Source organism: Pleurodeles waltl, chromosome 5 (genome assembly GCF_031143425.1).
Source record: "Pleurodeles waltl isolate 20211129_DDA chromosome 5, aPleWal1.hap1.20221129, whole genome shotgun sequence".
Classification (NCBI taxonomy): domain Eukaryota; kingdom Metazoa; phylum Chordata; class Amphibia; order Caudata; family Salamandridae; genus Pleurodeles; species Pleurodeles waltl.
The window spans coordinates 748,688,747-748,712,895 of record NC_090444.1 but is presented as its reverse complement, the minus strand read 5'-3'; the positions used below and the strand labels follow the sequence as shown (position 1 = coordinate 748,712,895).

Genomic DNA, 24,149 nt, shown 5'->3' with positions numbered 1-24,149 from the left:
GATTGCGAGGATCTGGGTGCAGAACCTTGTCCTCCTGCTCCAACAGCAGATCTTACCAGAAGGGTAGCCTGTTCGGAGGATAGTTGCTCATGTCCAGGAGTTCTGAATATATACTCTCCATGCTCAATCTGGAGTCACTAGGATGACTTGTGCCCGGTTGGCTCTGATCTTCTTGAGAACTCAGGGCAGCAGTGGTATCTGCAGATGTGCTGACTGCGCATTCTCGTTGGTGGTGAAGAGATTGAGCCAAGGTCCTCACCATTTGTGGAAGAGACCTTTCACCACCTCCAGGTGTAACTGCCCCTCATGAGTCATTAGACATGAAAGGCTGAATTAGTCTACTCTGGCATTAAAGAGCCTGCCAGTTGGTTCACGAAAATTCCTTGGAGAGCCAGTCATTTCCAGCAGTGCAGGGCCTCCTAGCACAGGGTCAGTGACCCCAACTGGCCTGGTCTGTTGCAGTACCAGGAAGCTTGGATCCTCAGGACCAACTTGTCCAGAAAGAAAGTTGTGTATGTGGGTTGACAGAGAGGGCTTGCAACTCACCCACATGTCGTGCTGATGCTATGGCGATGAGGAAAACTGTCTTGAGGGTGAGAAGCCATAGAGGACACTTGTGTAGAGGTTCAAATAGCATTTACATGAGGAATGTAAGGTACAGACTCAAGTCCTTGTAAGGCATAATCAAGGGGCGTATCTTGCAAACCTTTAAAAAAAAACACATCACAATTGGAGATTTAATTAAAAAGGGCCTATCTGGTAACCACAAAGGGCCAAAAGAGTAGATAAATACCCTTTAACTGCGCCCAAGGCAGGTCCCTGCTGGGCCAGGACAACATAAAAAGCAACACTGCAGAAAGTTAAAGTGGGTGAATCAACTGCCCAAAATTTGGCCCAACAGCAGGTGCATACTGATTTAGTTAAGGGGCAGCTTAGTTGCCAATAGGACATCAATAACCTCAGGAGGTCGGCTGAATACAATCAGCTGCCACCACTCAATCTCCAAGTATGGGTGCTCAGACTGCACAGGCCTGTGTGCAAAACCTTGCCCTGTTGTTGCAAAAGAATATTCCCCTAAAGCTGCAGCCTGACGGGAGTACAGATGCTCATGCCCAGGGGTGCACAACTCTCCTGGCCTAGTCTGGTGGCACTAGGATAACTTGGGTCCAGTCAGTCGTGCTTGATCTTCTTCAAAACTCATGGCAAGAGAGGTAGCGGCAGAAAGGAGTTCAAGAGTCCACAGCTCAACACTAGGGGCAAAGCGTCTCCGGGAGAGAGTCATCGACGAAACTCAATCACACACAAGTGTTGACATTGCCAGTTCTCGGCTGTGACAAAATGATCAAGTCAAAGTTCTCTATATTCGCAGAAGATACCTCGTGCCATCTCCAGGTGATCCATATGATTCATGATCCGCTAGGTGTTGGCGGCTGAGTTTGACCACCCTGGCATTTAGAGATCCCCCCAGGTGGTGCATCACCAAGAAAATCCCCTGGTGTTCCGTCCATTTCCAGAGACATATTGCCTCCTGCACAGGGTCCACGACCCCACCCCGCTTTGCTTTTTACAATACTATATAGAAGTTGTGTTGTTCATGAGCATCTGGGCCAGCCTCTCCTTGCTGGATGGATGGAAGACTGTTAAGGCAAAGAGAATGGCCCTCATAGCCAGAAGGTTGATATGGAGCCGGGACCTCTGCTGAATAATAGAGTCCTCTGATATCCATATTTCCCAGATGGCCACTCCAACCCAGAAGCAATGCATTGGCCACCACTCTTAGCTCTGGCTTGCCGCTGACCAAATCGCGGTCCACTAACCACTACTGCAAGTGTTCCGCACTCTCCTTTGAAATCTAAACGTGGTCAGAGAGGCCACCTTGATGTTGGGCCCACTGAGACTTCAGATCCAAATACAGAGCCTGCACATACTTGACCAGCAGGATGCAGGAAGCCATCAGTCCCAGCAGCCTCCAAGTCAACCCCACTAAAAATCCAATGTGAGTGGCTGAAAGATCAGGATCATAGCCTGGATGTTGCTGACTGTCTTTTCTGAGGAAAAGGCAGAAAAAACGAAACGTGCCCAGAACGGCTTTGATGAAAGGGAGTGTCTGAGTCAGGTGTGACTTTGACATGTTAAAAGTGTACCACAAAGATGACAGGAGGCTTGCTGTAATCTGGCGACTGCCTGCGATAAGCCCGCTTTCAACAGTCAGTCACTGAGGTAGGAGAAGACTGGGACAGCCCCGAACTCTGAAGGTGTACGGCTACCACTGCAATCACTTTTGTGAACATTTGAGGGACAATGGTGAGACCAAAGGGGGGCACAGTGAACTGAAAGTGTTCCTGTCCCACCACAAGAGCCAGTAGCCTGACTGACCAGGAGTGATTGACCGCAGGGTGGATGGGTACCATGGCCTTGGCTGCAAAACTGATGGACACTTTGCTGAGGCTGGATTGGCTGGTGGTATTGGGCACCCCTGCCAAAACTGTGAAAGGAACAGTATGGTTGACATGGCGGGTGGGGCGGGGCATATAAGCCTAGGGAGAGTGATGTGGCACTGCTCTCTCTGTGAACTACTCCGGAGCAGAATATGACTTGTCCACAAAGAGATGGGGCCCGTTGAAAGGGATGTTCATAACGGACAACAGGACATCACTCTAAAAGCCTGCTGACGGCAGCCAGCATCACAATGAAAAGTGACACTAGTGCCAATGACGCGCCTTATGGTGTCTGTGGTATCTAGACCACAGCAAGTTGTAAATTTGGCAGCATCACAGCTGTCCGCCATACCTTGAATCAGGAAAGCTCGAAGGTCTTCCAGAACACTTGGGAGGACTTAAGCAACTGAATCCCAGAAAGCCTGGGAAAAGCAACTGTTGTACTTTACCCTTTTTGCAGGGTCATACCCAAACTTTTTGCCTTCACTCTCCTGTTTTCTGAACCTGCTTTTGTTGGCTTTTAGGACTCAGTACACTTTACCATGGCTAACCAATGCTAAAGAGTTTGTGCTCTCTCCTTTAACCATGGTAAAATTTGCTTACACCCCATTGGCACATTTAATTTACATGTAAATTCCTAGTAAGTGGTACTGCATGTAACCAAGGCCTGTAAATTAAATGCTACTATTGGACCTGCAGCACTCATTGTGCAGCCCACTCAAGTAGCCCTTTAAACATGTCTCAATCCTGTCATTGCAGCCTGTGTGTGAAGTTTTAAAGTTTTGCCAGGTCTACACCTTCATTTTTTTATACCTATAAGTCAACCCTAGGGTTGGTCCTACACAGACCAGAGGGCAGCGTGAAGTGTATATAAAAAACTGGACATGTACTTTTAGGTTTTACAGGTCCTGGTAGTGAAAAAGTCTTAAATGTATTTTTCACTACTTCAAGGGCTACCTCTCTCATAAGATAATACTGGGTTATGTTATTACATTTAAAAAGTGGTAACTCAATTGGGAGCAAATGGGAATGTTGAGTTTGGTGTCTAAAGAATTGTAATATAAAACTCTTTTTAACAGTAAAGTCGGATTTTAAGTCACAATTACGAAAATGTCACTTTTAAATGGCATTTTCCTGTCCTAACCATTTAGGGCGTGCAGCCTGTTTCCTGGGTCAAATGACTAGGTGTAGCTCGCAGTTGGTTTTCGAGTAGTGCTCTCAGACAGGGAGACCAAGGAGCAGTAGGTGTTGATCGGATGGGCCATCTCTGACTTGATTAGGGCGGGACTGTCACCTACCACACTTGCACAACACAAAGACTCTGCCTGAGCACATTCCCAAATGGTTTTAAACTAGTATTTTGTGTCTCCAGACAAGTTGGGACCAAGGCAGGGAGGCAGGCAATTCAAAACACCTCTGGGGGTGGAAACCTCCAGGACCTTCTCCTACTTCAACGCTGACACAAGCATAAATGTTGGGCCCTCAGACCTTACTCTTCAGAACACCTTGGAGGCTGTGGATACTATAAAAGAAGGACTGCTGTGTTGAACTGCCATCAGAAGGACGTCTGCTCTGCTGTCAGAAGGACTGCTACTCTGCTGCCCAGCAACCTTCCTCCCAGGCTGAAGTGACTCCCAAGGGTCAGATGACTGACTACTTGTTCTGAACCACAGGCACATATGCTCCAGAGTCCTCCCTGCATCTGATCAGCTGACCTGCTGCCTGAACCTGTTTCAGCCCTGCTGGCCTCTGGTGGAGTGAGTTCCTCATCCCTAAGAGGTACCCTCAGGTTCTGGACTCTTTGTGAGGCATCAGGGGAGCACCCTTTCCAAAAAAAAGGAGAAATCCTGATGTTTTGGGCTCTTCACAACAGCGAGTGGGTCTGTTTGACGGAACATCTTGCTGCCCGTTCCACTTGTCAACAAGAAGCTCCAGTGAACCTGACTTTTCACACCACAGTGACAGCCAGCGACGCCTGGCTACGAGAGATATGCATCTTGATCTACAGCATTGGCAGCACATGGAGACCGCTAACGTGAATCTCCAGCAATGACCATCTGGGATGCCTGACAGGATCTTCACACTAAAATGACAACCTTCCGCAACCCCCGGCCTGCTCTTCGTGCCTCAGTGACTATCCACGATGCGCTCTCTGCTCCTCGCAGCCTTTCTCCATCTTGAATGTAACACTTCGCACTGGACTTTTTGAAGGTAACTGTTTCAGCTGGACTAACCTGGTCACTGTATCCAGCGCACTCCATCGCGGTCAGCCAGAACTTGTGACTTTCACCTGTTAAAGCATGACCAGATAACCGCGAGTGGCACTTTGTGCCTTTAGGCGTTTCGTCTACCTTAAATCTTAAAAATTGCTTATTTTTGGTTATGCAGATTGGATTTTTGTTGTTTTGGTTTCAAATGATTTATTTTCGCCCTATTTTTTTAAATTGGTGTGGGACTTTCCTTGTGTTGTGTTTTCACTTTTTCACTGTTTGAAGTACTGCATAAATACTTTAAGCAATCCCTCTATGTTAAGCCTTACTGCTTTGATGCCAAGCCACCAGAGGGATGAGCACAAGTTAATTTGGGATTTGCTTGTGTCTCATCCTGACAGAGATTGTGGTTGTTGCTTGAGTAGGGTTTCACCCTACTCAGCCAGTAACCCAATTTCCTAAAGCAGCCCACCCAGCAACTGACCTGATGGCCAAACTAGTGGAAATAAATAACCTCTTCTCAAAGGACTCCAGTTGCCTGGACTCCCTATTGAAGGGAGAACTCAAGATGGTGTTCAGGTTAGTCTGACTGTTGGAGGCCTGCACCACCAAGCATTCAGGGGAAGAGCACTGAGACAAAAAGGCAGGGTCGCCTGGGGCAGGTCGGTGGAGCCTTGACATCTGGAGACTGGCTGGGGGCCAGAGGAAGGTTGGTCCAGACCCCGAGAAGGGTATAAGTGAGCACCTCATTAAAAGGCAGACGAGGCTGAGAAGTGGGGTAACCCAGCTGAAAGGGCTTCTGTTGTTAATTGGTTTTGACTTCTAAGATAGGGATTTGGTGGTCGAGAATTTGGCTGCCCTACGCATGACCACAGCAAAGGGAGCGCTTTCTTCAGTGGCAGGGCCTGGTGTGAGAGAAGGCCAGAATCAGGAGCGGTGTCAAAGTCATTGGCCTCCTGCAGGCATAATAACAGTTTTCTTCATGGTAGGTTTGGCCAATTTTATCACTTGCTTCATTGTCATTATCGAAGTCCAATGAAAATAAGCTATGCAAGGTTTGGGACCTGTCTTGTTGAGGCTGATGGTAAGCAGGGAAAGTTTTGGTGTGCTAGAAACCGAGCGTGGCCTCGGTCAAGGTTGTAGCAGCGCCAACTCAGAGAAGGAGAGCAGAATAGGCACCTCCTCGTCTAATGTCGACACTTGGGGACCCAGCGTGGATGGTGAAGCCGGTAATTGAGCCAGGGAGGCCCAACGTAGGGTTCATAATGTCCAACTGATACCAAGAGTGAACCTAGAAGCAGAACCCCAGATGTAGGGACAGAGGTTAGTGGAAGTCGGAAGGCATCCCAAGATTCAGAGCAAACACTTGCCTCAGTGTCTCGGGCAGCCCAGAAGGCCCTAAAAAATATGTGCTGGGACAAGTTGCAAAATTGGCTTCAATGTCAAATGACTGAGTGCAAGATTGCAAGGCATGGTGATGCCCTTGCGCCTTCTCAGGAGTGCAAGAGTCCTGCTTGGATTTTTTTACATTTTTCTTTGACTTACCCAGAGGTTTGGAGCGCAATGACAATGAACTTCAGGAGTGGCTCCTATGACTTCTTGACTGAGATCGACCTTTGGAAGTGGACCAGTCCCAACGAACACGTTACTTACCTTCTGTAATACCTTATCTGGAAGAGACAGATTTCTTACCTTTGAATTTCCCCCAGGCGCCTTACTGGATCCGGAGAATTTTCTGAGCAGTACCCCTGCAGGCCGTTAGGTGGCGTCGATCAGCTCCATATCGGTCGTCCGCACCAGGTATGACATTGCGGACCACTATACAGGCGCCATCCTGGCGCGCTGACATCAGTTTCTTTCATGACTTTCCACACCAGAAACGCAGAGCCATGAAGAAGACTTACAACTGGTGAGTCAACACTAAGGCCCTTAAGGGAGAGCCCTGTCCCTAAAAAACAGTTTGCAGGGTGGGGAGGAAGGGTGGGTCGGCAACTAGAATATGTCTCTACCAGATAAGGTGTTATTGAATGTAAGTAACTGGTTCATGTGATAGAGATTTCTAGTTGCAGATTGCTTACCTTTAAATAGATACCCGAACAATACCATCCCTGGAGGTGGGTCTGCAAACCAAGATCATACTAGAAAGTCCTGCAGGACCAAATGGGCAAAGTAACCATCCCTACAGACCTGACAGTCCAGGCAGTAGTGTTTGGCAAATGTGTGCACAGATGCCCACCTTGACGCCTGACAGATATCAAGTACTGGAACTCCGCGGGCTAACGCAGCGGTCAAAGGTGTAGCTCGAGTAGAATGAGCACATACGCCCCCAAGGGGTTGCTTTTTGGCCAGTGAGTTGCTTTTTGGCCAGTGAGTAGCAGATCTTAATGCAGAGTACGACCCATCTGGAGATGGTCCACTTCTGTACTGTCCGACCTTTCTTCGCACCCACATAACCGACAAAGAGTTGATCATCCACCTGGAACTCATTTGTATGATCAAGATAGAACGCCAATTGTCTTTTTGGGTCCAGGCGGTGGTCTCTCCTCTTTTTCATAGAAGGATGTGGGGGTGCATAAAAAGTAGGCAAGGTGATGGACTGGCCTACATGAAAGGGCATAACGACTTCTGGCAGAAAGGATGGCTGTTTTCAAAGTGTGAAGGACAATTGTGAGAAGGTCAAAAGGAGCGCACATCAGAAATGTCAAAACCGAATTCAGATCTCACTGGGGGATAATGGGGGTGGAGGAAACTTATGTGTAAGACCTTTAGGAACCTAACATAGAAGGTTCATCAGGCAACCTCAAAAAAGCAGAAATAGCAGACAAATAACCTTTGAGAGTGCCCATAGCGCAGACCTGCTGGGTCAGAGAAATGATCAACAATAGGACAACAGAGAGAGAGGCAGAAAGGGGGTCAACAGGCTTGTTTGTGCGCCATGCCACAGTTTTCCTTCAACAACAGGTGTATACCGTTTTGGTGGAGGGACGCCTGGCTGCCAAGATTACATTACAGACTTCAGGCGGAAGGTCAAAAGCTGTCAACTGACGCCACTCAAACTCCACGCAAGAAGGCGGAGGGTTGACAATTTTGAGTGCAGCACCATCCCCACCACCACCACCACTGCTGCAACAGAAGATTCTCTCGAAGGGGCAGTCTGATCGGAGGATCAATGGACATACTCAACAACTCAGGATACCAGACTCTTGATCTTCTTGAGAAATCTGGGCAGAAGTGGTATGGGCGGAAAGCCATACAGGAGGCCTAAGTTCCGCTTGAGCCGATAAGCGTCTTTGCGTGATTGCCGCCTTGGAAGCTCCTATGCGCAAAACTGCTAACATTACACATTCTTTGCGGAGGCGAACAGATCTAACCAAGGATCTCCACACTGCTGAAAGAGACCTTACGCCACCTCCGGATGGAGATGCCAGTTGTGATCTGGTAGACATTTTCAGCCGAGTTAGTATGCTCTGGGGTACAGAGAGCCCGCTAGATGTTGAACCACCAGGGATGTGCCCTGCTGTTCCAGTCACGCCCAGAGACACAGAGCCTCTTGACAAAGGATCCACGATCCCATCCTGCCCTGCTTGTTGCAGTACCGCATGGCATTAGTGTTGTCCGTGGACACCTGAACCATCTTCCCATTGACAGAGGGAAGAAATGCCTTCAATGCTAGCCATGTCTCACTGAGCCCCAACAGGTTGATGTAGGGTCCTGACTCCGCCAGAGATCAAATGCCTCTGGATCTCCATCTCTCCCAGACGGCTATCCCATCCCAGGAGTGATGCATATGTCACTTCTCTCAGATCTGGTTGGGGAAGGGAGAGGGATCTGCCTCGGGCACAAACCACTGCAGATCTTGCGCAGTTCCCTTCGAGATCTGGACCTTGTCAGAGAGATTGCCCTGATGCTGTGCTCACTGGAACTCCAGGCTCCACTGCAACGCCTGCATATGCATCTGGAATGTGTCACCAGCAGGATGCAGCAGGCTATGAGGCACAGCAGCCACAGAGGCATTCTAGCCAAAATCCAAGATAGAGGTTGAAACATTTGAATCATAGCCCGAATAGCCAGAGGGTAAGCTAGAAGTTGCACTATATCCAGAACAGCTCCAATGAAAGGGACCTTCTGAGAGGGAGTCAGGTGTGACTTTGGCATGTTGATAGTGAACCTCAGCAAGTGCAGGACGTCAGCCGTAGTTTGGAGGTGACAGATGACTGCTGGTGGTGAGCCCGCCTTCAACAACCAATCTTCGAGGTTGGTCAACACCTATGGGGCACTAGCAAGGTCAAAGGGGAGGACAGCAAAGTGATAATGCTCCTAGCCCACCATGAACCGTAGGATAGGCTGAACTCTGGCTTTAAGCCCTAGTAGGTGTGTGGGAGCCATGTCTGTGGCCACAAAAGGACTGAGCCTGCTAGCTGTGGTGGCTAGGAGAGGAAAGACATGGCTGTTAACCCTTACCATAGCCACAGATGTGGTGTAAGGTGGAATGCAGCTGTCGGTATTATAGCCTGAATATCCTGGACTTGCTGCTTGGGAGGATAAGTCTGAAACTGCACTGTGTGCAGAACATTGCCAATAAAAGGGAGCATCTGAGAGGGAGTCAGGTGTGACTTTGGTACGTTTGTAGTGAACCCCAGTGAATACAGGAGGTAGAGTACGACAGCCTGGGCCGAGCCCTCCTTCAACAATCAGTCATCAAGATAGGGGAAGACTGAAAACCCTGTTCTGCGCAGATGAGATGAGACCACTGCCATCACTTTGATGATCAATTGAGGAGCGCTGGTAAACCCAAAGAGGAGCACAGTGAACTGAAAGTGCTTTAGGCCTACTGTGAACCCCAAGTAACATCTCTGGGCAGGCAGGACAAAAATAAGGAAATAAGCATCCTGCAAGTCGAAAGCAGATAAAACCTGAGCCAGTGAGCATTTTGAAGTTCTACTTCTTGAGAAAGATTGAGGGATCGAAGGTCTAGGATAGGGCAGAGGTCTTTGTCCTTTTTGGGTACCAGAAAGTAGCAGAAAAGCAATCATGATCTACTTCCGGCACGGGAACCCTCTTCTATGGCTCCCTTGGCCAAAAGAGTTGTAACTTCGTCACGGAGAAGGGACTAGTGATCCTCTGTCATCCAGTCATAGGATGGTGGCATGGATGGAGGGGAAGTCTCAAAGGGGAGGGAGTAGCCCTTTCGGACTATCTGCGAAACCCACCTGCCTGACGTGATGGATTGACAGTGGAGCAGGTGATGGCAGAAGTATCCAGTCCGCTGGCTTCACCCAAGTCTGTACGTCAGTCAACAGGGTCTTGGAGCTGGTATTTATAGGAAAGTACCCTCTTCTTGGCATGGTTACCATCACTTTGTGCCTGATGGCAGTGTGTTTTTGACTGTGTTCACTGGGATCCTGCTAATCAGGACCCCAGTGACTGTGCTCTCTCCCTCTAAATTTGGTTCCTGGGACTTCACACACCCCACATTTGGCATACTGATGCCCCCATATAAGTCCCTAGTATATGGTACCCAGGTACCCAGGGCAGTGGGGCACCAGGAGTTCCCCATGGGCTGCAGCATGTATTATGCAGCTCATGGGAGCCCATGTAAAATGTGTCTGCAGGCCTGCATGAAAAGGTGCATGCACCCTTTCACTTCAGGTCACTGCACCAGGTCACTATTAGTCACCCCTATGGTAGGCCCTCCTAGCCCAGAGGGCAGGGTGCAGGTATCTCTGTGGGAGGGCGCCCCTGCATGAGCAGTGATGCCCCCATGAACTCCAGCTCAATTTTGCTGGACTTCGTGAGGGAAAGCTGTTTTACCCGTGTACTGGACATAAGTCACTACCTATGTTCAGCTACATAATGGTAACCCCGAACCTGGGCATGTTTGGTATCAGACATGTCGGAATCATACCCCAATACTGTTGCCAGTATTGGCTGTATGATTCTATGCACTCTGGGAGCTCCTTAGAGGACCCCCAGCATTGCTCATACCAGCTTTCTGGGGTTTTCCAGACAGACCACGTTGCTGCTACCCCTCAGACAGGATTCTGTCCTCCTGCTGCTTGACAGAAGCCCAGAAGCTCAAGCCCAGGAAAGCAGAATAAAGGATTTCCTTTGCGAGAGGGGGTAAAACCCTCTCCCTTTGGAAATATGTGTTACATGGCTTGGGAGGGAAAGCCTCTCCAACCCACTGGTAAGCTTTGAAGGGCGCATTTGGAGCCCTCATTACATAAACTGGTCTGCACTGGTTCAGGGACTCCCCAGTCTCAGCTCTGGCGTGAAACTCAAAAACGGAAAGGGGAGTAACTGCTCCCCTGTCCAGCACCACCCCAGGCATGGTGCCCAGAGCTCCTCCAGGTGGCCACTTGATTCTGCCATCTTGAACCCCAGGTGGGCAGAGGCCTCTGGAAGCATCTGAGTGGCCGGGCCAGGCAAGTGACTTCACAGCCCCCTCCTGATAGGTGGTCACCATGCTAGGTGACCAATTCCACTTCCAGGGCTATTTAGGGTCTCCTTCTTGGGAGGGTCCTCAGATTTGACATGCAAGATGCCAGCAGGACTCCTCTGCATCGTTTACTTCAATTTCTGGCCACTGGAACCGCAACTGGACTTCACAGGAACCTACAATCTGCAGCTACAACGACGACTCTGCTCTGCAACATTGTTCCTCTGGCTCTTTCCAGCAACTAAGACATTTCCCCAGCTGTGCTTCCTCTGAGGGCAGCAAGTCTTCAGTCTACACCAAGAAGCAAGAAGGAATCTCCCATGGAGTGAAGGAGTTATTCCCCTGCATCTGCATGCACGAACTGCAGCGACAACCAGCTGTGTGGATCGCCTCTCCTCCAGAGCTGCGTGGATCCTGCATCATGGCAGGTGGTCTGGAGCGGTCCCCTTGGTCCTCTCTGCCAGCTTTCAAACTTTGGAGATGGTAAATCATTGCCTTTCCACGCAGGACAGTATCCCCGTGCACAGCCACTCTTGCAGCTACCAAGGCTTGTTGGATTCTACTCCACAGATCTTCAGGATCCGTGTAGCCGCAGCCCCCAGCACTCTCCCCTGCAATGCACAACCTTCTGCATGCTTCTCCTGTGACGTTCCAGGTGTGCTGCATGGGCCTCACCTTGACTCCTGTGCTTGCTGCCTGTAGGTCGCCTTTGAGGGCTGCCTCCTCTTCCTGGGACTCTCCTCACTGTTGAGGGTCACCCGGGACTCCCCTCCATGGGTTGAGTCCTCCTGGACCTTGGTGGTCCCCAGTAGCCCAGCATTTCTTCTCGAACTACATTTGGTTTTGCCAAGGCTTGTTGGTGGATTTCCACACCACTGACCAACTGCAATCCTTCTTCCGGCGTGGGACGTCAACTGCATCACTCCAAGAACTCCCCAGCTGCTCCAGTGTTGCACTGCTGACTGTCTCCGTCCACTGTCGACCTGGTCCTGCATCCACAGATGGGTGGGTAGTGGCTCCTGCCACCACCGGACACTTCAACGTGAACTGGACTTAGTCCCCTTCTTTTTCAGGTCTTCCACTTCCAGGATCCCCCTTTTGTTTCTTCCAGTCTTGTCTGGGTCTTGCAATATCCTTATCTGAAGTCCTTTTAGTGGGATTGGGGAGAACCAGGTACTCTTCTTCTGGTCGCTGGGGGGCACTCTGGTACTTACCTTGTGGGTTTCCTTGTTCCTCCAGCTCCCCTCTACCCATTCCACTTCCTTGGGTGGAGGCCCGACTTTTGCATTCCACTTTCTTAGTATATGGTTTGGTCTCCCCCAGGCCTTCAGTACTTAATATTGCTTTCACTGTTTTCTATTGCATTCTATGCTAATTCCTAACTGCTACTGTACAAATATTAGTGTGTTTTACTTACCTCAAGTTGGGGTATTGCTTATATAGTATTTTAGTATTTCTGTTACTAAAATAAAGTACCTTTATTTTTGTTACACTGTGTGGCTCTTTCATGTGTGTAAGTGCTGTGTGACTACAGTGGCATTGCATAAGCATTGCATGTCTCCTAGATAAAACTTGGCTGCTCATCCACAGCTACCTCTGGAGAGCCTGGCTTCCTAGACACTGAATACATCCCACTAATAGGGGATACCTGGACCTGGTATTAGGTGATAATACCCAAGGCACTCACCACACACTAGGCCAGCTTCCTACAGTGTTATAAAGGGTCCAGCAACCCCTCCCATTCTTCACCGAAACCAATCCCATAAGAAAGGGGCTCAGGATCCAGCACTGGAGGCAAGGCTCCTGTCAGTGTCTGATTTCGTGCCGTACGATGCCCACCCACTCAGTGTCGGCAATGAGAATGGGGATGGTGTCACCAGTAAGCATGAGCGTCGGCATTGGGGAAAGTCAGGGTAGTACGAATGACATCGATCTAGTTGGGGACAGTTTCCATGGGTGCCCCTCCAAGGCCGAAGCTGCTGGCGTGGAACCCAAAGGGACCTCCTCTGACTCCGCGGGGCCGAAAGGAGCTCCAGCAGTGTCAGGCTGCCCAAAAATGAGTCGTATTGCCCCGTAAAACTCTTGGAGTTGGGCAGGGGTCATTCTGGCTCCCAGACACACAGGGAGACGCGGAGTCGTCCAAGGCGCAGGTTCTTTGGAGCGAGGCCTAGAGCGCTGACGCAAGTCAAAGAATGCTTTGACTTCTTGCTTTTCTTCTTGTGCGTCGACTTACCCAATCGCCCCAGGGACTTGGAGTGGGACGACGACTATAGAGGACTCTACAACCACTCCCTGGACCTTCCTCCTGACCGGGGCCATGACTTGCATGGAGTCAAGCGTGAGGCCGCCATCAGCTTCAGGGATCACTCCCTCAAAGCCTTTGGATGCATCACTCGACACAAGGAAACTGACTTCGGGTTGTGGTTGTGCTCCAGGCACCAGAGAAACACGAGGTGCGGATCCATCATGGACATCACCCAATGTCAGGAACTGGAGGGCTTAAACCCAGTCTTTCTCAATGACATCCTCGATGCACCAGGATGTGAAAACTCGAAACATCTACGACAAAAAGTTTAAAAGTGGTCAGGCAAAAATTGACTGAGGGGTAGCTCTCTTCTGATCGGTGCTAGCTGGCGCAGAAAGAAAAGAAATGATATCAGTGCGCCAGGGTGGTCCTATATAGGACCTGCAACATCATATCCGGTGCGGACAATGTTGATGACGGACGTGGAACCGATGAACACCACCTAACAGCACGCAGGGGTACTGCTCAGAAAATTCTCTGGCTACAGTCTGGTGCCTGGGAGAAATTAAAAAGGTATCTGCAACTAGAAGTCTCTATCAGATGAGGAGTCCTGTGGTGTTTGGCGATGTAGAGTTTTACCTGCAAGTCTCGTATGGCCTTTGGGTTCATCAACGTGCAATCACTGTAGGTCTTGGAGTCACTACCCTACCAAGGCACCACAGGCAAACCTAATGTGGGTTTGTCACAGACACCTGCTTGTGACATTCCTTATAGGGTTTAAAACCTGTCATTTTGGTATGTGACATTTACCTTACGTACTGTAAATTATTTAGGAAGAAGGGTCTCAATGAGAAAAAAGGAAGCTCCAGACAGCAGAGAAAGAAAGAAATGACGTCAGCACGTGGGAGTGGTGTCAGTGCGTAGCCGCATAGTACCCTCCATCAGCGTGCAGAGGTACTGTGAAAAAGTTTCCAGATCCAGTCTGATGCCTGGGGATTATTCAAAAGGTGAGCAATCTGCGGTTCAAAGTCTCTATTATAAGTCAGCTTCTTTCTGACCTTTGTGCTCGCCATCGGATAAGGAGCCAACAGAAAACACAATACCAGTGAGCAGATCTGTAAATTACAGTCTTAATAATGTATCGCACAAGTCCATTCCAGAGAATGGGAAGGAGGGTGGGTTGGAGAGTAATCTGCAATTAGACAGTCTCTACCAAAAAAGGCACTACAGAAGGTAAGTAACTTGTTCTTCTTATAAAGACTTCAAACTGCAGATTCTTCACCTGGTGAATAAATACCAGAGGAGTACCTCCTCAGGTGGCGGGTCTGTGGAATGGCTCAGATTAGGAAATCCTGGGGGACAGATTGAGCAAAGTGCCCATCTCGCCGGACCTGGCTGTCCAGGCAGTAATGCTTTGTGATTATATAGAAGGATGCTAATGTAGTAGCCTGGCAGATGTCTAGATCTGGGACACAGCACACCAGAGCTGTGATAGCAGCTTTTGCCTTGGTGGAATGAGTGTGCAAGCCTTTCTGGGGGCTGCTTCATGGCCAGCTAACGGAAGATCTCTATGCATACCACAATCTATCAAGAGATGGTGCTCTTTTGCAATGCTTTGACCTTTTTAGCTCCAGAGAAACTGACAAAAATGTGTTCATCCAGTCATTGATCCTTGGTCTGAGCTACATAGAAACTAAGGGCCCTCATAGGGTCCAGGCGGTGGAGCCGTCCATCCTCTTTGGAGGGGTGGAGTGGAGCACAGAAAGCCACCAAAGTAATGGACTGTCCGATTTAAACAGACGTGGCTATCTTTGGCAGGAATGATGCTTTTGTCCAAGGGACCAATTTGTCCTGGAAGAATGAAGTGTGTGGCTGCTGTACAGATGAAGTTTGAAGTTCGCTCAATCGCCTGGCAGATGGTATGGTGATGAGGAATGCCCTCTTGATGGTCAGTAGGCAGAGAGGAAAGCTGTGCATCAGTTCAAAGGGAGTGAACATCAGGTAAGTGAGGAACAAATAAAGGTCCCACTTCGGCATCACAAAAGGTGTTCACGGGAACATGTGGACTAACCCCTTTTAGGAAACACATCACAACTGGTGATTTAAAAAGGGAGCGCTGATTTTGCAAACACAGAAGAGCCAAAAGATAACCCTTAACGATTGATACAGCAGGGTCTGGTTCAGCTAATGAGAGACAAAAAAAATAACGGACAATTTTGCATTCAAGGGTTGGATAAATAGTTTTGCAGTTTTGCAGTGTCTTGCATAAATATTTTTGGTAGATGGATGCCTTGCTGCAATGACGATGTCAACCACTTTGGGGGGAAAAGCAAAAGCCATCAACTGTTGCTGTTCTCTAATGGAGAAGTGGGTTATGTAGACAGTGATGAAGAACCCGGCCATGCTGATTCAACAGGAGTTCTCCCCAAGTGGCAACCGGATCAGAGGACAATTACTTGCGGCCAGAAGTTTCGGGTAGCAGATTTTCCTCATCCAGATCGGTGCCACTAGGATGATTTAGGCCCAGTATTTCTTGATTTTTTTAAGTGCTCTTGGCAGACGTCCCCAATTCAGGCAAAGGGGGTTTCCGAGAAAGAACCACCTCGGAAACTCCAACATGCAAAAGCTTTTACACTGCGCATTCTCCTCAGTGGTAAAGAGCCCAAGCCAGGGTTTTGCCCACTGTTGGAACATGCCCTATACCACTTTCAAGTGCAACTGCCGTGTGTGATCCACTGGGTACTGTTGTCCCGCTGGGTTGTTGGGTACCAAGAAGATGCTCCTAGTGTTCAGCCATTGGCAGAGATGTAGAGCCTCCTGACACAAGAACCACAAACCATGCTGTCCTGTTTGCTGCAATACCACTTGGCAGTCGTGTTGTCTGTGAGTACCTTTACCCATCCCCTTGATGGTCGGGTGGAACGCCATCAGCGCCAAGCTAATTGCTCACAATTCCAATACGTTGATATGGAGGTTAGTCTCCGTGGTAGAACACAGTCCTCTGATCTCCATCCATCCCAGATGACCTCCCCAACACAGTAATGACACATTAGTGAGGAATGTTAGCTCTGGGAGGGGTAGGAAGAGTCTCCTTTGACACCATGGGCTGCAAGCACCACTGTCACCTTTGTGGACATCTGAGGTGCACTTGTAAGGCCAGAGGTGAGCAAGGAGAATTCATAGCACTCTTCCTGAAACCGGAGGTAATGTCTGTGGAACTAACAGACAGGAACATGAAAATAGGCATCCTCCAAACCCAATGCCACCATCCAGTCTCCTGAGTCCAACGTAGACAGGACTTAGGCCAGAATGAGCCTTTTAATCTTGTACTAATTGCTGAAAAAGTTCAGAGGGTGAAGATCGAGGATGGGATGAAGGCCTTCATCCTTTTTTGCTACCAGGAAATAACAGACAATCACAATCTCTGGTGCCAGCACCTTCCCTATTGCTGCCTTGGTCAAGAGAGCCTTAACTTCTCTGCAGAGTATGGACATGTGGTCATCCCGGACATGTTGTGGTGCTGGAGGTATGTCCGGAGGACAGAACAGGATGGGTAGGGAGTAACCGTTATCTACACTTTGAAGCACCCATTGGTTGGATAAGATACTCCTTCACCCGGGAATGTAAAAGTTGATACCTCATCCAACTCAGTGATTGTGAGCTGCCAAGGCAGGAGGAGTGGTGGCTAGGATTTGGGACTGTCGCCCTTGAGGGCCTAGAGGCTGTCAGTCTGATACCTGACCTCTACCCATAAAAGGATTGAGAGGCCAGTTGTTGCTCAGGGCTGAATTGGCATTGCCACTGCTGGGATCCCCTTCAGAAGCCTTGAAAGGAGCAAAGTTGTCAGGACATCTGCTGAACTGACAGGGCTAGGCCTAGGGAGCAAACAGTGGCTTTGTTCTTGTTGAATCTTTCTAAGGCTGAGTATGCCTTTGATCCAAATAGCCTATAGCCATCAAAAGACATGTTCATCAAAGACTGTTGAACATTGTTAGAGAAGACCGGGAAGCGAATCCAAGCGAGACGCCAAAGCACCACACTGGTTCCAGCTGTCCTGCCCAGATAGTCTGTTGTGTCCAGGCCTGAACAAATGGAATGCTTCACTGTATCCTGACCATCTGTGATGAGGTGCTGTAGAGTTGGACGAATGTCATCTGTAACAGCTGGCAAGATATATGCTACTCTGTCCCACAATGCATGACTGTATCTGCCCAGCTGGCCAGATGTATCGACAGACCTAGGTGCTGGCAGAAGAAAGCATCAGTTTGGTGAATGTCTCAAATCACCTTGATTCCCTATCAGGTGGCATTGTTGAGGTGATTTGTTGATGCCTGCACCACCAAGCTCTCAGGAGTAGGAATATGGAAAAGATAATCTGGATCTCTGGAAGCAGGCCTGTTCCACCTAGCTGCTTGCCTGTTAACTGGAAGGCGAGATTCAGGCTTTGCCAATGTGCTCCTGAGACCTTCCATGAGGTCGTCATTAAAAGGCAGAAAAGGTTCCTGACTTGTTTACCTAGGATTAAGCACATCTGTCAAGACACGTGTTTTCATTTCTGCGGTAGGAAGGTTAAGTTTCAACACTTCTGCCACTCTCCTTCTGACTATTGCACAGGAGACAGGTGCCTCTGTCACCATAACTGGATTTGAGGACCAATATATTGTGAGCTATTCAGCCCACTGACGTCCTGCAAGTTCAAGAAAAGGTTTGCATCATCATAGGGGATGCCATCATCGTTGTTAGTATCATCATCATCAACCTGTTGATGTGAGGTTTCAGGGTTCATGTAGGAGTATACGTGACAAGGCTGTGAGCTCCTAGAAAGGAGGATTCTGACTATCAGCTCTGTGTCCGGCATCAGTGACATCGGAGCCATGCGTTGACACCTAGGGTTGTGGTGTCTTCAGAGGTGCAGATGGCAGCATGGTGCTGGAACTGAACTGGGTGGAACCGGGTTCGGAGGAGGGACCAGCTTCGAAGCAGTGTGTGGTGCAGTTCGCATTTCTGCCAGGGATTTCATGACGGCAGCACCGCCACGAAATCCTTGGTGGAAAGGCTACCAGTGACAGGAATTTGCATTCCTGTTGCCGGTAGATGACTCCCAGACCTCCCCCATCCACCCAAGGTCCCCCCACCCCCTTCCCTTACAACATTACCACCCCCTGAACCCCCCAGTAACTCCTCCACCCCCGGCTCCCAGTAGTAACCCCTGCATACACGTACTTCCCCACACACCCGCATACATGCACGCACCCACAAACACACCCTGACACTCACAACACCCTTACACTAATGCAAGCACACACACACGCAATACCCCCCCAAAAGACATACACACACACAACAACCCCCCTCCCCTTTCGGACGGTCACCTTACCTGGCCGTCGAGGTGGTTGTCCAGGAGGGAACGGGTCCTGGCACTTGTACTGCCGCCAGCACCCCACCCACACAACTCCACCATGCCGTTTTTCAAATTGAAATACAGCAGGTGGTGTTTTGTAGGTGTGGCGGTGTGGATAGTGCAACCGCTACTAGACCGCTGACTGCCAGTACTACTGCTGGCGGTTTTCAACCTGGAAAATGGCAGAAAGCCACCAGCAGTCGTAATGTTGCGGTCGGAGGACAGACATGCTGGTGGTCTTTTGGCGTCCGCCAGCACGGCAGTCGGCAGTCTTATCCGCCGAAGTCGTAATGAGCACCATAGTGCCCTGACGTCACGTGCGGGATGGGAAAAATCAGAAGCGGAGCTGCATGATGCCACCTACCAATGCATAAGGGGAATTGCTATCAAAAGTTTCCAGATATAGGCTGGCGCATGAGAAAAATTCACAAGATGAGGAACCAGCAGTTGGAAGTCTCTATCAGAGAATCTAATTTGTTAAGCTTTCCTCAGTTCTTATGAAACTTGAAAGTCCTATTAATCTTTATCCCCAATTAGTGTCAACTGCAATCGCTTCCCATAGATAACACGACTCTGTCTGGTAAACCTACCATTCGTTTAGTCTAGATACCTGCTCATCCCATCAATGTTAAATTCTAATTTCATCCCTCAAGGCCTTAAAACACAAAAAAAATCAAAAACATTTCTGGAATGATGATTACACCAATATTTGGTTTCCAAACATGTTCATTGGATTATTTTGAGTTATGTATTGCGATACCTGTAGCTACTGTACCTGTATTTTGCATGCATGTTCTGTCCTTCAGCAGCACATCACCAAGAATTTGGCGGTAAAGTACCAATGGAGTGATGCAACAGACACTGCCAATCATGGTTTCTGGAAGGAGGCTGTGGGAGCATACAAAGAACAAACTATAACGTTACGGTACTCACCATTCAAAATGTGCAATCTTGTTCATTATTTTCACATGGTATGCGACTTGATTTCGATACATTGGCTAACTATGAATTACGTACGAGTCTTGGAATCTACCGTTGTTTGTGCAATAATAACAGCCTTGTACGTATTATACATGTCGCAGGAGAAGCATTTGGGCTTCAATAATTTAGTTGGACGCAATAGTCAAAGCAACCCCAGTTTTGCATCGTCGTTAACTTTGTCCCCTGTTCAATGATATATATATCAAAGTTTGCTAAAACACAATACAAAAATCCAGACAAAGTTATACAGGAGATTAAAAACCAACTGTTTTTCAGTTTTAACAAGAAAGTAACTTTAGCCATGAAAAACAGAAAAACGAGGAATGAGAGTACGGCATACTTAATAGCTACGTAGTGCTTGCACGTATTTGGCATTTGACTTATTTTGATGGCGTGATATATTTACAACCATTCTTTTTGGAGACGCAAGTAAAAAAAAAACACACAACACGCTGTCTACTGAACATGCCTCATTTCGGTCTCCTTGTTAATATTTCGAAATGTGAACCATTCAATGTCTGTTTATGTAACAGCTGCTGATGGGGTGTCTACAGCCCCTTTCAACTGCGGACAACGGCCGAGATGGTGCTTTCAGATGCCATCCTTGTCTTTCCCAAGGGTAGGGGTGGTGAGGGATTTATTTTCTTTTTTTTTTATTCTTTCAAAATTAATTCACTTGTAAGTAGCGACGTGTTTATGATCAAATTTTATATTTCCAGTCTTGCCAAAGGGCCAGGAGATCACATTCTGACCCAAAGTATCCCGGACAAATTGCCCTGTATTTTTGAAGTTTGGGGAGTGAATTTTTCTTTCCTCTTACTGCCCCTTTTCGCCTTGGTGTGTCTCCAGGGCGTTTCTTCTTAAATTCTTTCAGATGCCCAATTTTCTTGATCGCAATTCCAGATAGGAAACTGAGACCAAAAACACCCGTCCTGGTCCATTTCTAGCCTCATTTTTTGACGGTGAACAATGGCCAATTGTGAGGGAGGTCCCCTAAAAGCTGCTCCCTTCTTCCTTCTGCAGTAAAATTCTAAAGGGCAAAAAGGAATGGTCCAGCGGATGCATTGGTACTGATCATCTTATTTGCATCTGAACAATCTTCTGGGCGGAAACCTTTCCAAAGGAGATAAAAAAAAATCAACAAGAAACACGTTCAGAAATAAGTACGACCCATAATTTATATGCTATGTATCCTTCTGCCCAGCACTGCCAAGTTTCACGCATCTTGCGTTAGAGTAACGCATTTAAGGTCATTTCCCCGCATTACTGCAATGCCTGGGATTGTCATGCAAGTCCTGAAGTATAGTAAAACCTTTTTGTTCCAGTTTCTCACTTTTCTAGGTAAGCTCCGAGTGGTGTTTATCAAAGGTCACAAGGTGGCACTGGTGTACAACGTGAGGTATAGGATTCTCAATATATTACGATATTTAGCATGAACATAGTCATAAAGATAGTGGCCATGAAACAATGTAAATAGTGTTCCGTACACTGGTTCACGTTTTTCAGTGTGCCCATCAACTTCGGGACAACAGGCAGACAAAGAGTTGTTGATATCAACTGACATGCACAACTATGCTTAAAACCATAATACAAACTCTAAACCTCTCTGTTAATGATTGGTGGTAAATCACGAAGGCATGCAATGTGTTGGACGAAGGTCACACCAAGAGCATGAGCAGAATGTTCATGAGCTGTATAAAGTACGCCATCTTGGAAAAGTTATCCACAACCACCAAAATTGTACCCTTTAACTGATGGGAACTGAACCATCATGGTCATTCATATGATATGCACTGGTCATGGTGGAACTGGTAATGGGTGTAGTTAACCTGTGAGGTTTGAAGTGTACTCCTTTGCTGGGCACAACACAGCACAGGTCAGGTCTGTACCAAGGCACACACTTCTCTAGACGTGGATTACCATCACAAAGTGGCCTAGGATTACTTGCAAGTTCTTATTTTCATCTGGATTGTGTACTAAAGAGGTCTAATACAACCATAATGCAATTTCTTCCAAAAAGGAGTAGGGAAGTACAAGGCTTTTCCTTTCTGGAAAAGACCTTCTTGATCAATGCAAGAGGTGGCCTGTGACTATTAATGCTATCCAGATTCTCGTTCTCTTCCATTGTTTAAGATAAAACTCGTCACCAATCACCGTAGGATTTTAAGAATATTGCACATTTGATGTTTTTTAGTATGGTGATGGATATTTGCATATGTTTTTCAGGCCCTGATGAATTTTCTCTGTGGGGAACGAAACGCGTTGGCTGGGTGTATTTATGATGGGAATAAAGAAAATGTTTTATGAATAAAAGTCACAGAAAATAAAAGTGGAGCGTTGGAGACTTTTTTGATTGCATGATTCGTTTTATACTATCGATGTGGTTGGATTCACATAGAACTGAGAATTGGGATCAAGACTGGATCATTAACAGATCCAGAAGCGAGTACACTCAGACAAAGGACCCAGGATCCCACCCCATCCTACAAACACATGGTTGTAGTGCTGTCCACAAGAACCTGCTCCAGTGTCCCCTTGATGGATGGCAGGAAGGCCTTCAGCACCAGGCAGATGGCCCACAACTCCAACATATTGATGTGGAGTCGGATTTCCATGGGGTACCAGCGTCTTCTTATCTCCACTTCTCCCAAATCTCTACAACTCAGCAGTAATGCTTCTGTCACCACCGTCAACTCTGACTTTGGAAGGGAGATGTGTCTGCTGCTAGGAAGGTGGCCCAAAAGCCACTGCTACAGATCTTCTGCAGTTTCCTCCGAACCGTGGTTCCAACCTGCTGAGGGGCCAACAAAACTTCGGATCCTGCTGCACAGCATGTAAGTACCACCTGGCACAGTTGACGAGCAGGATGCAGGAGGCAACTAGGCTAAGATTCTTCAGTCACACCCACTGAGATTCCGGACCAAGGCTGAAATGTCTCGATCATTGCCCAAATGTCCTGGACAGGTTACAGTGAATGGAAGGCCCTGTACAGCACTGCATCTAGGATGGCTCTTATAAAAAGGAAGCCTCTGCGAAGGAGTCAGGTGTGACTTCATCACACTGATTGGGAACCCTTAAAGATGTAAGAAGGATCGCCACTGTCTCGAGGTGGTCTACAACCGACTGAGGTGGGTCTGCCTTCAACAGCCAGTTTTCGAGGTAGGGAAAACCTGCTATCCCAGACCCCTGAAGATGGCTGAAATTACTGCCATCACTTTAATGAACACCCAAGGGGTAGAGGTAAGGCCGGATGGCAGCACGGCAAATAGGAAATGCTCCTGGCCTATCCTGAACCACAGGTAACATTTGTGGGACTGCAGGATGAGAATATGAAAATACGCTTTCTGCAGGTCCAGGGCTACCATTTAGTCTCCGCAATCCATGGCAGACAGAACCTGGGCCAAAGTAAGCATCTTAAATTTGCCCTTAAACGGGGGCACCAGAGAATCTGGCCGCAAGATGCCGCCGCATAGTGAGGCTCTGCAAGCCGGAAAGCTAATCCAGCAATTATCCGGTGTATTTGGGGGCATTAGTGCTAGCATTTCAGTGCCTGGGTGCCTAGTGGGGTGCTGTGCCGACTGATCCCAATGCCGTTGAGGAGGGAGAGTCAGAACCCGATCCACAGCCCTGGGTGAGTCAGGGCCTGTTGCTCGAGCACATGAGTCCCATGGCAGCTTGAACAGTACGGGGCTGTACCTTTCTCCCTCACTTGCGCCGTACAGCGCTGCTAGTTTCTCTTGTGAGGAGAAAGGAGCCTGACTTTGATACCCAATTCCTATTTGGTGTACCCTGCAATTTTCAGTAACCCATGCGGCGGTGGCCGCTTCAGATGAATGGCATTGACCTGAGGCCCTTAGCCTACTTCTGTACCTCGCATAGTAGTGTTTCACCCGATCCGCTCGTGCCCTCCTGCAGAGAGCGCCTGGGGATTGGCGGGACCCTGCCAACAATCAGCTTGTGGGATTAGCACCTCCGGTAAGTGACATACCTTTCTAGAGACAGCTTTAGTGTCCATCACGCACAATGGTGAAAACGGACAATAAGCAATCTAAGCTGCCCTTTGGGTCTCGCAGGCTGACACATACAATTGAATCGCCTCTGAGGACCAGTTGTCGGACTCCCAGGACAGTGGAGAGCCCACACTGGAGCCAAATACTCACTCTATATTCCTGGATCCCAAGCAGAGCCTGACCGCCATCAACACAATAATAGATATGCATGCTGACTGGTTTGACCACCTGAAAGGGAAAGTTGACTGGCATGGAGAGTGCATAGACCAACCTGAATGCTGCACGTTGGATGTGGAAGATACACACGCCTCCGCTGGGGAGTGCCTACTCCAGATGGAGAAGGTACTTGAAGTAATCTGCAACAAGAACCAGAACCTAGATGCACGCTCGAGATGTAACAATTTGCGTATCCTAGGAGTCTCTGA

The 24,149-nt window shown here is 48.4% G+C and overlaps 1 protein-coding gene across 2 annotated transcripts in view; it reads right to left on the bottom strand.

Moving 5' to 3' along the window:
• The window catches only part of NPHP1 (nephrocystin 1), a 523,503-nt gene that overhangs the window by 45,969 nt on the left and 453,385 nt on the right, over positions 1–24,149 (bottom strand). For both annotated transcript variants that reach the window (XM_069234711.1, XM_069234712.1), the window contains exon 17: positions 19,509–19,621. In XM_069234711.1, coding sequence (XP_069090812.1) covers positions 19,509–19,621 — 113 coding nt within the window. The remainder of the gene's footprint in view (positions 1–19,508; positions 19,622–24,149) is intronic.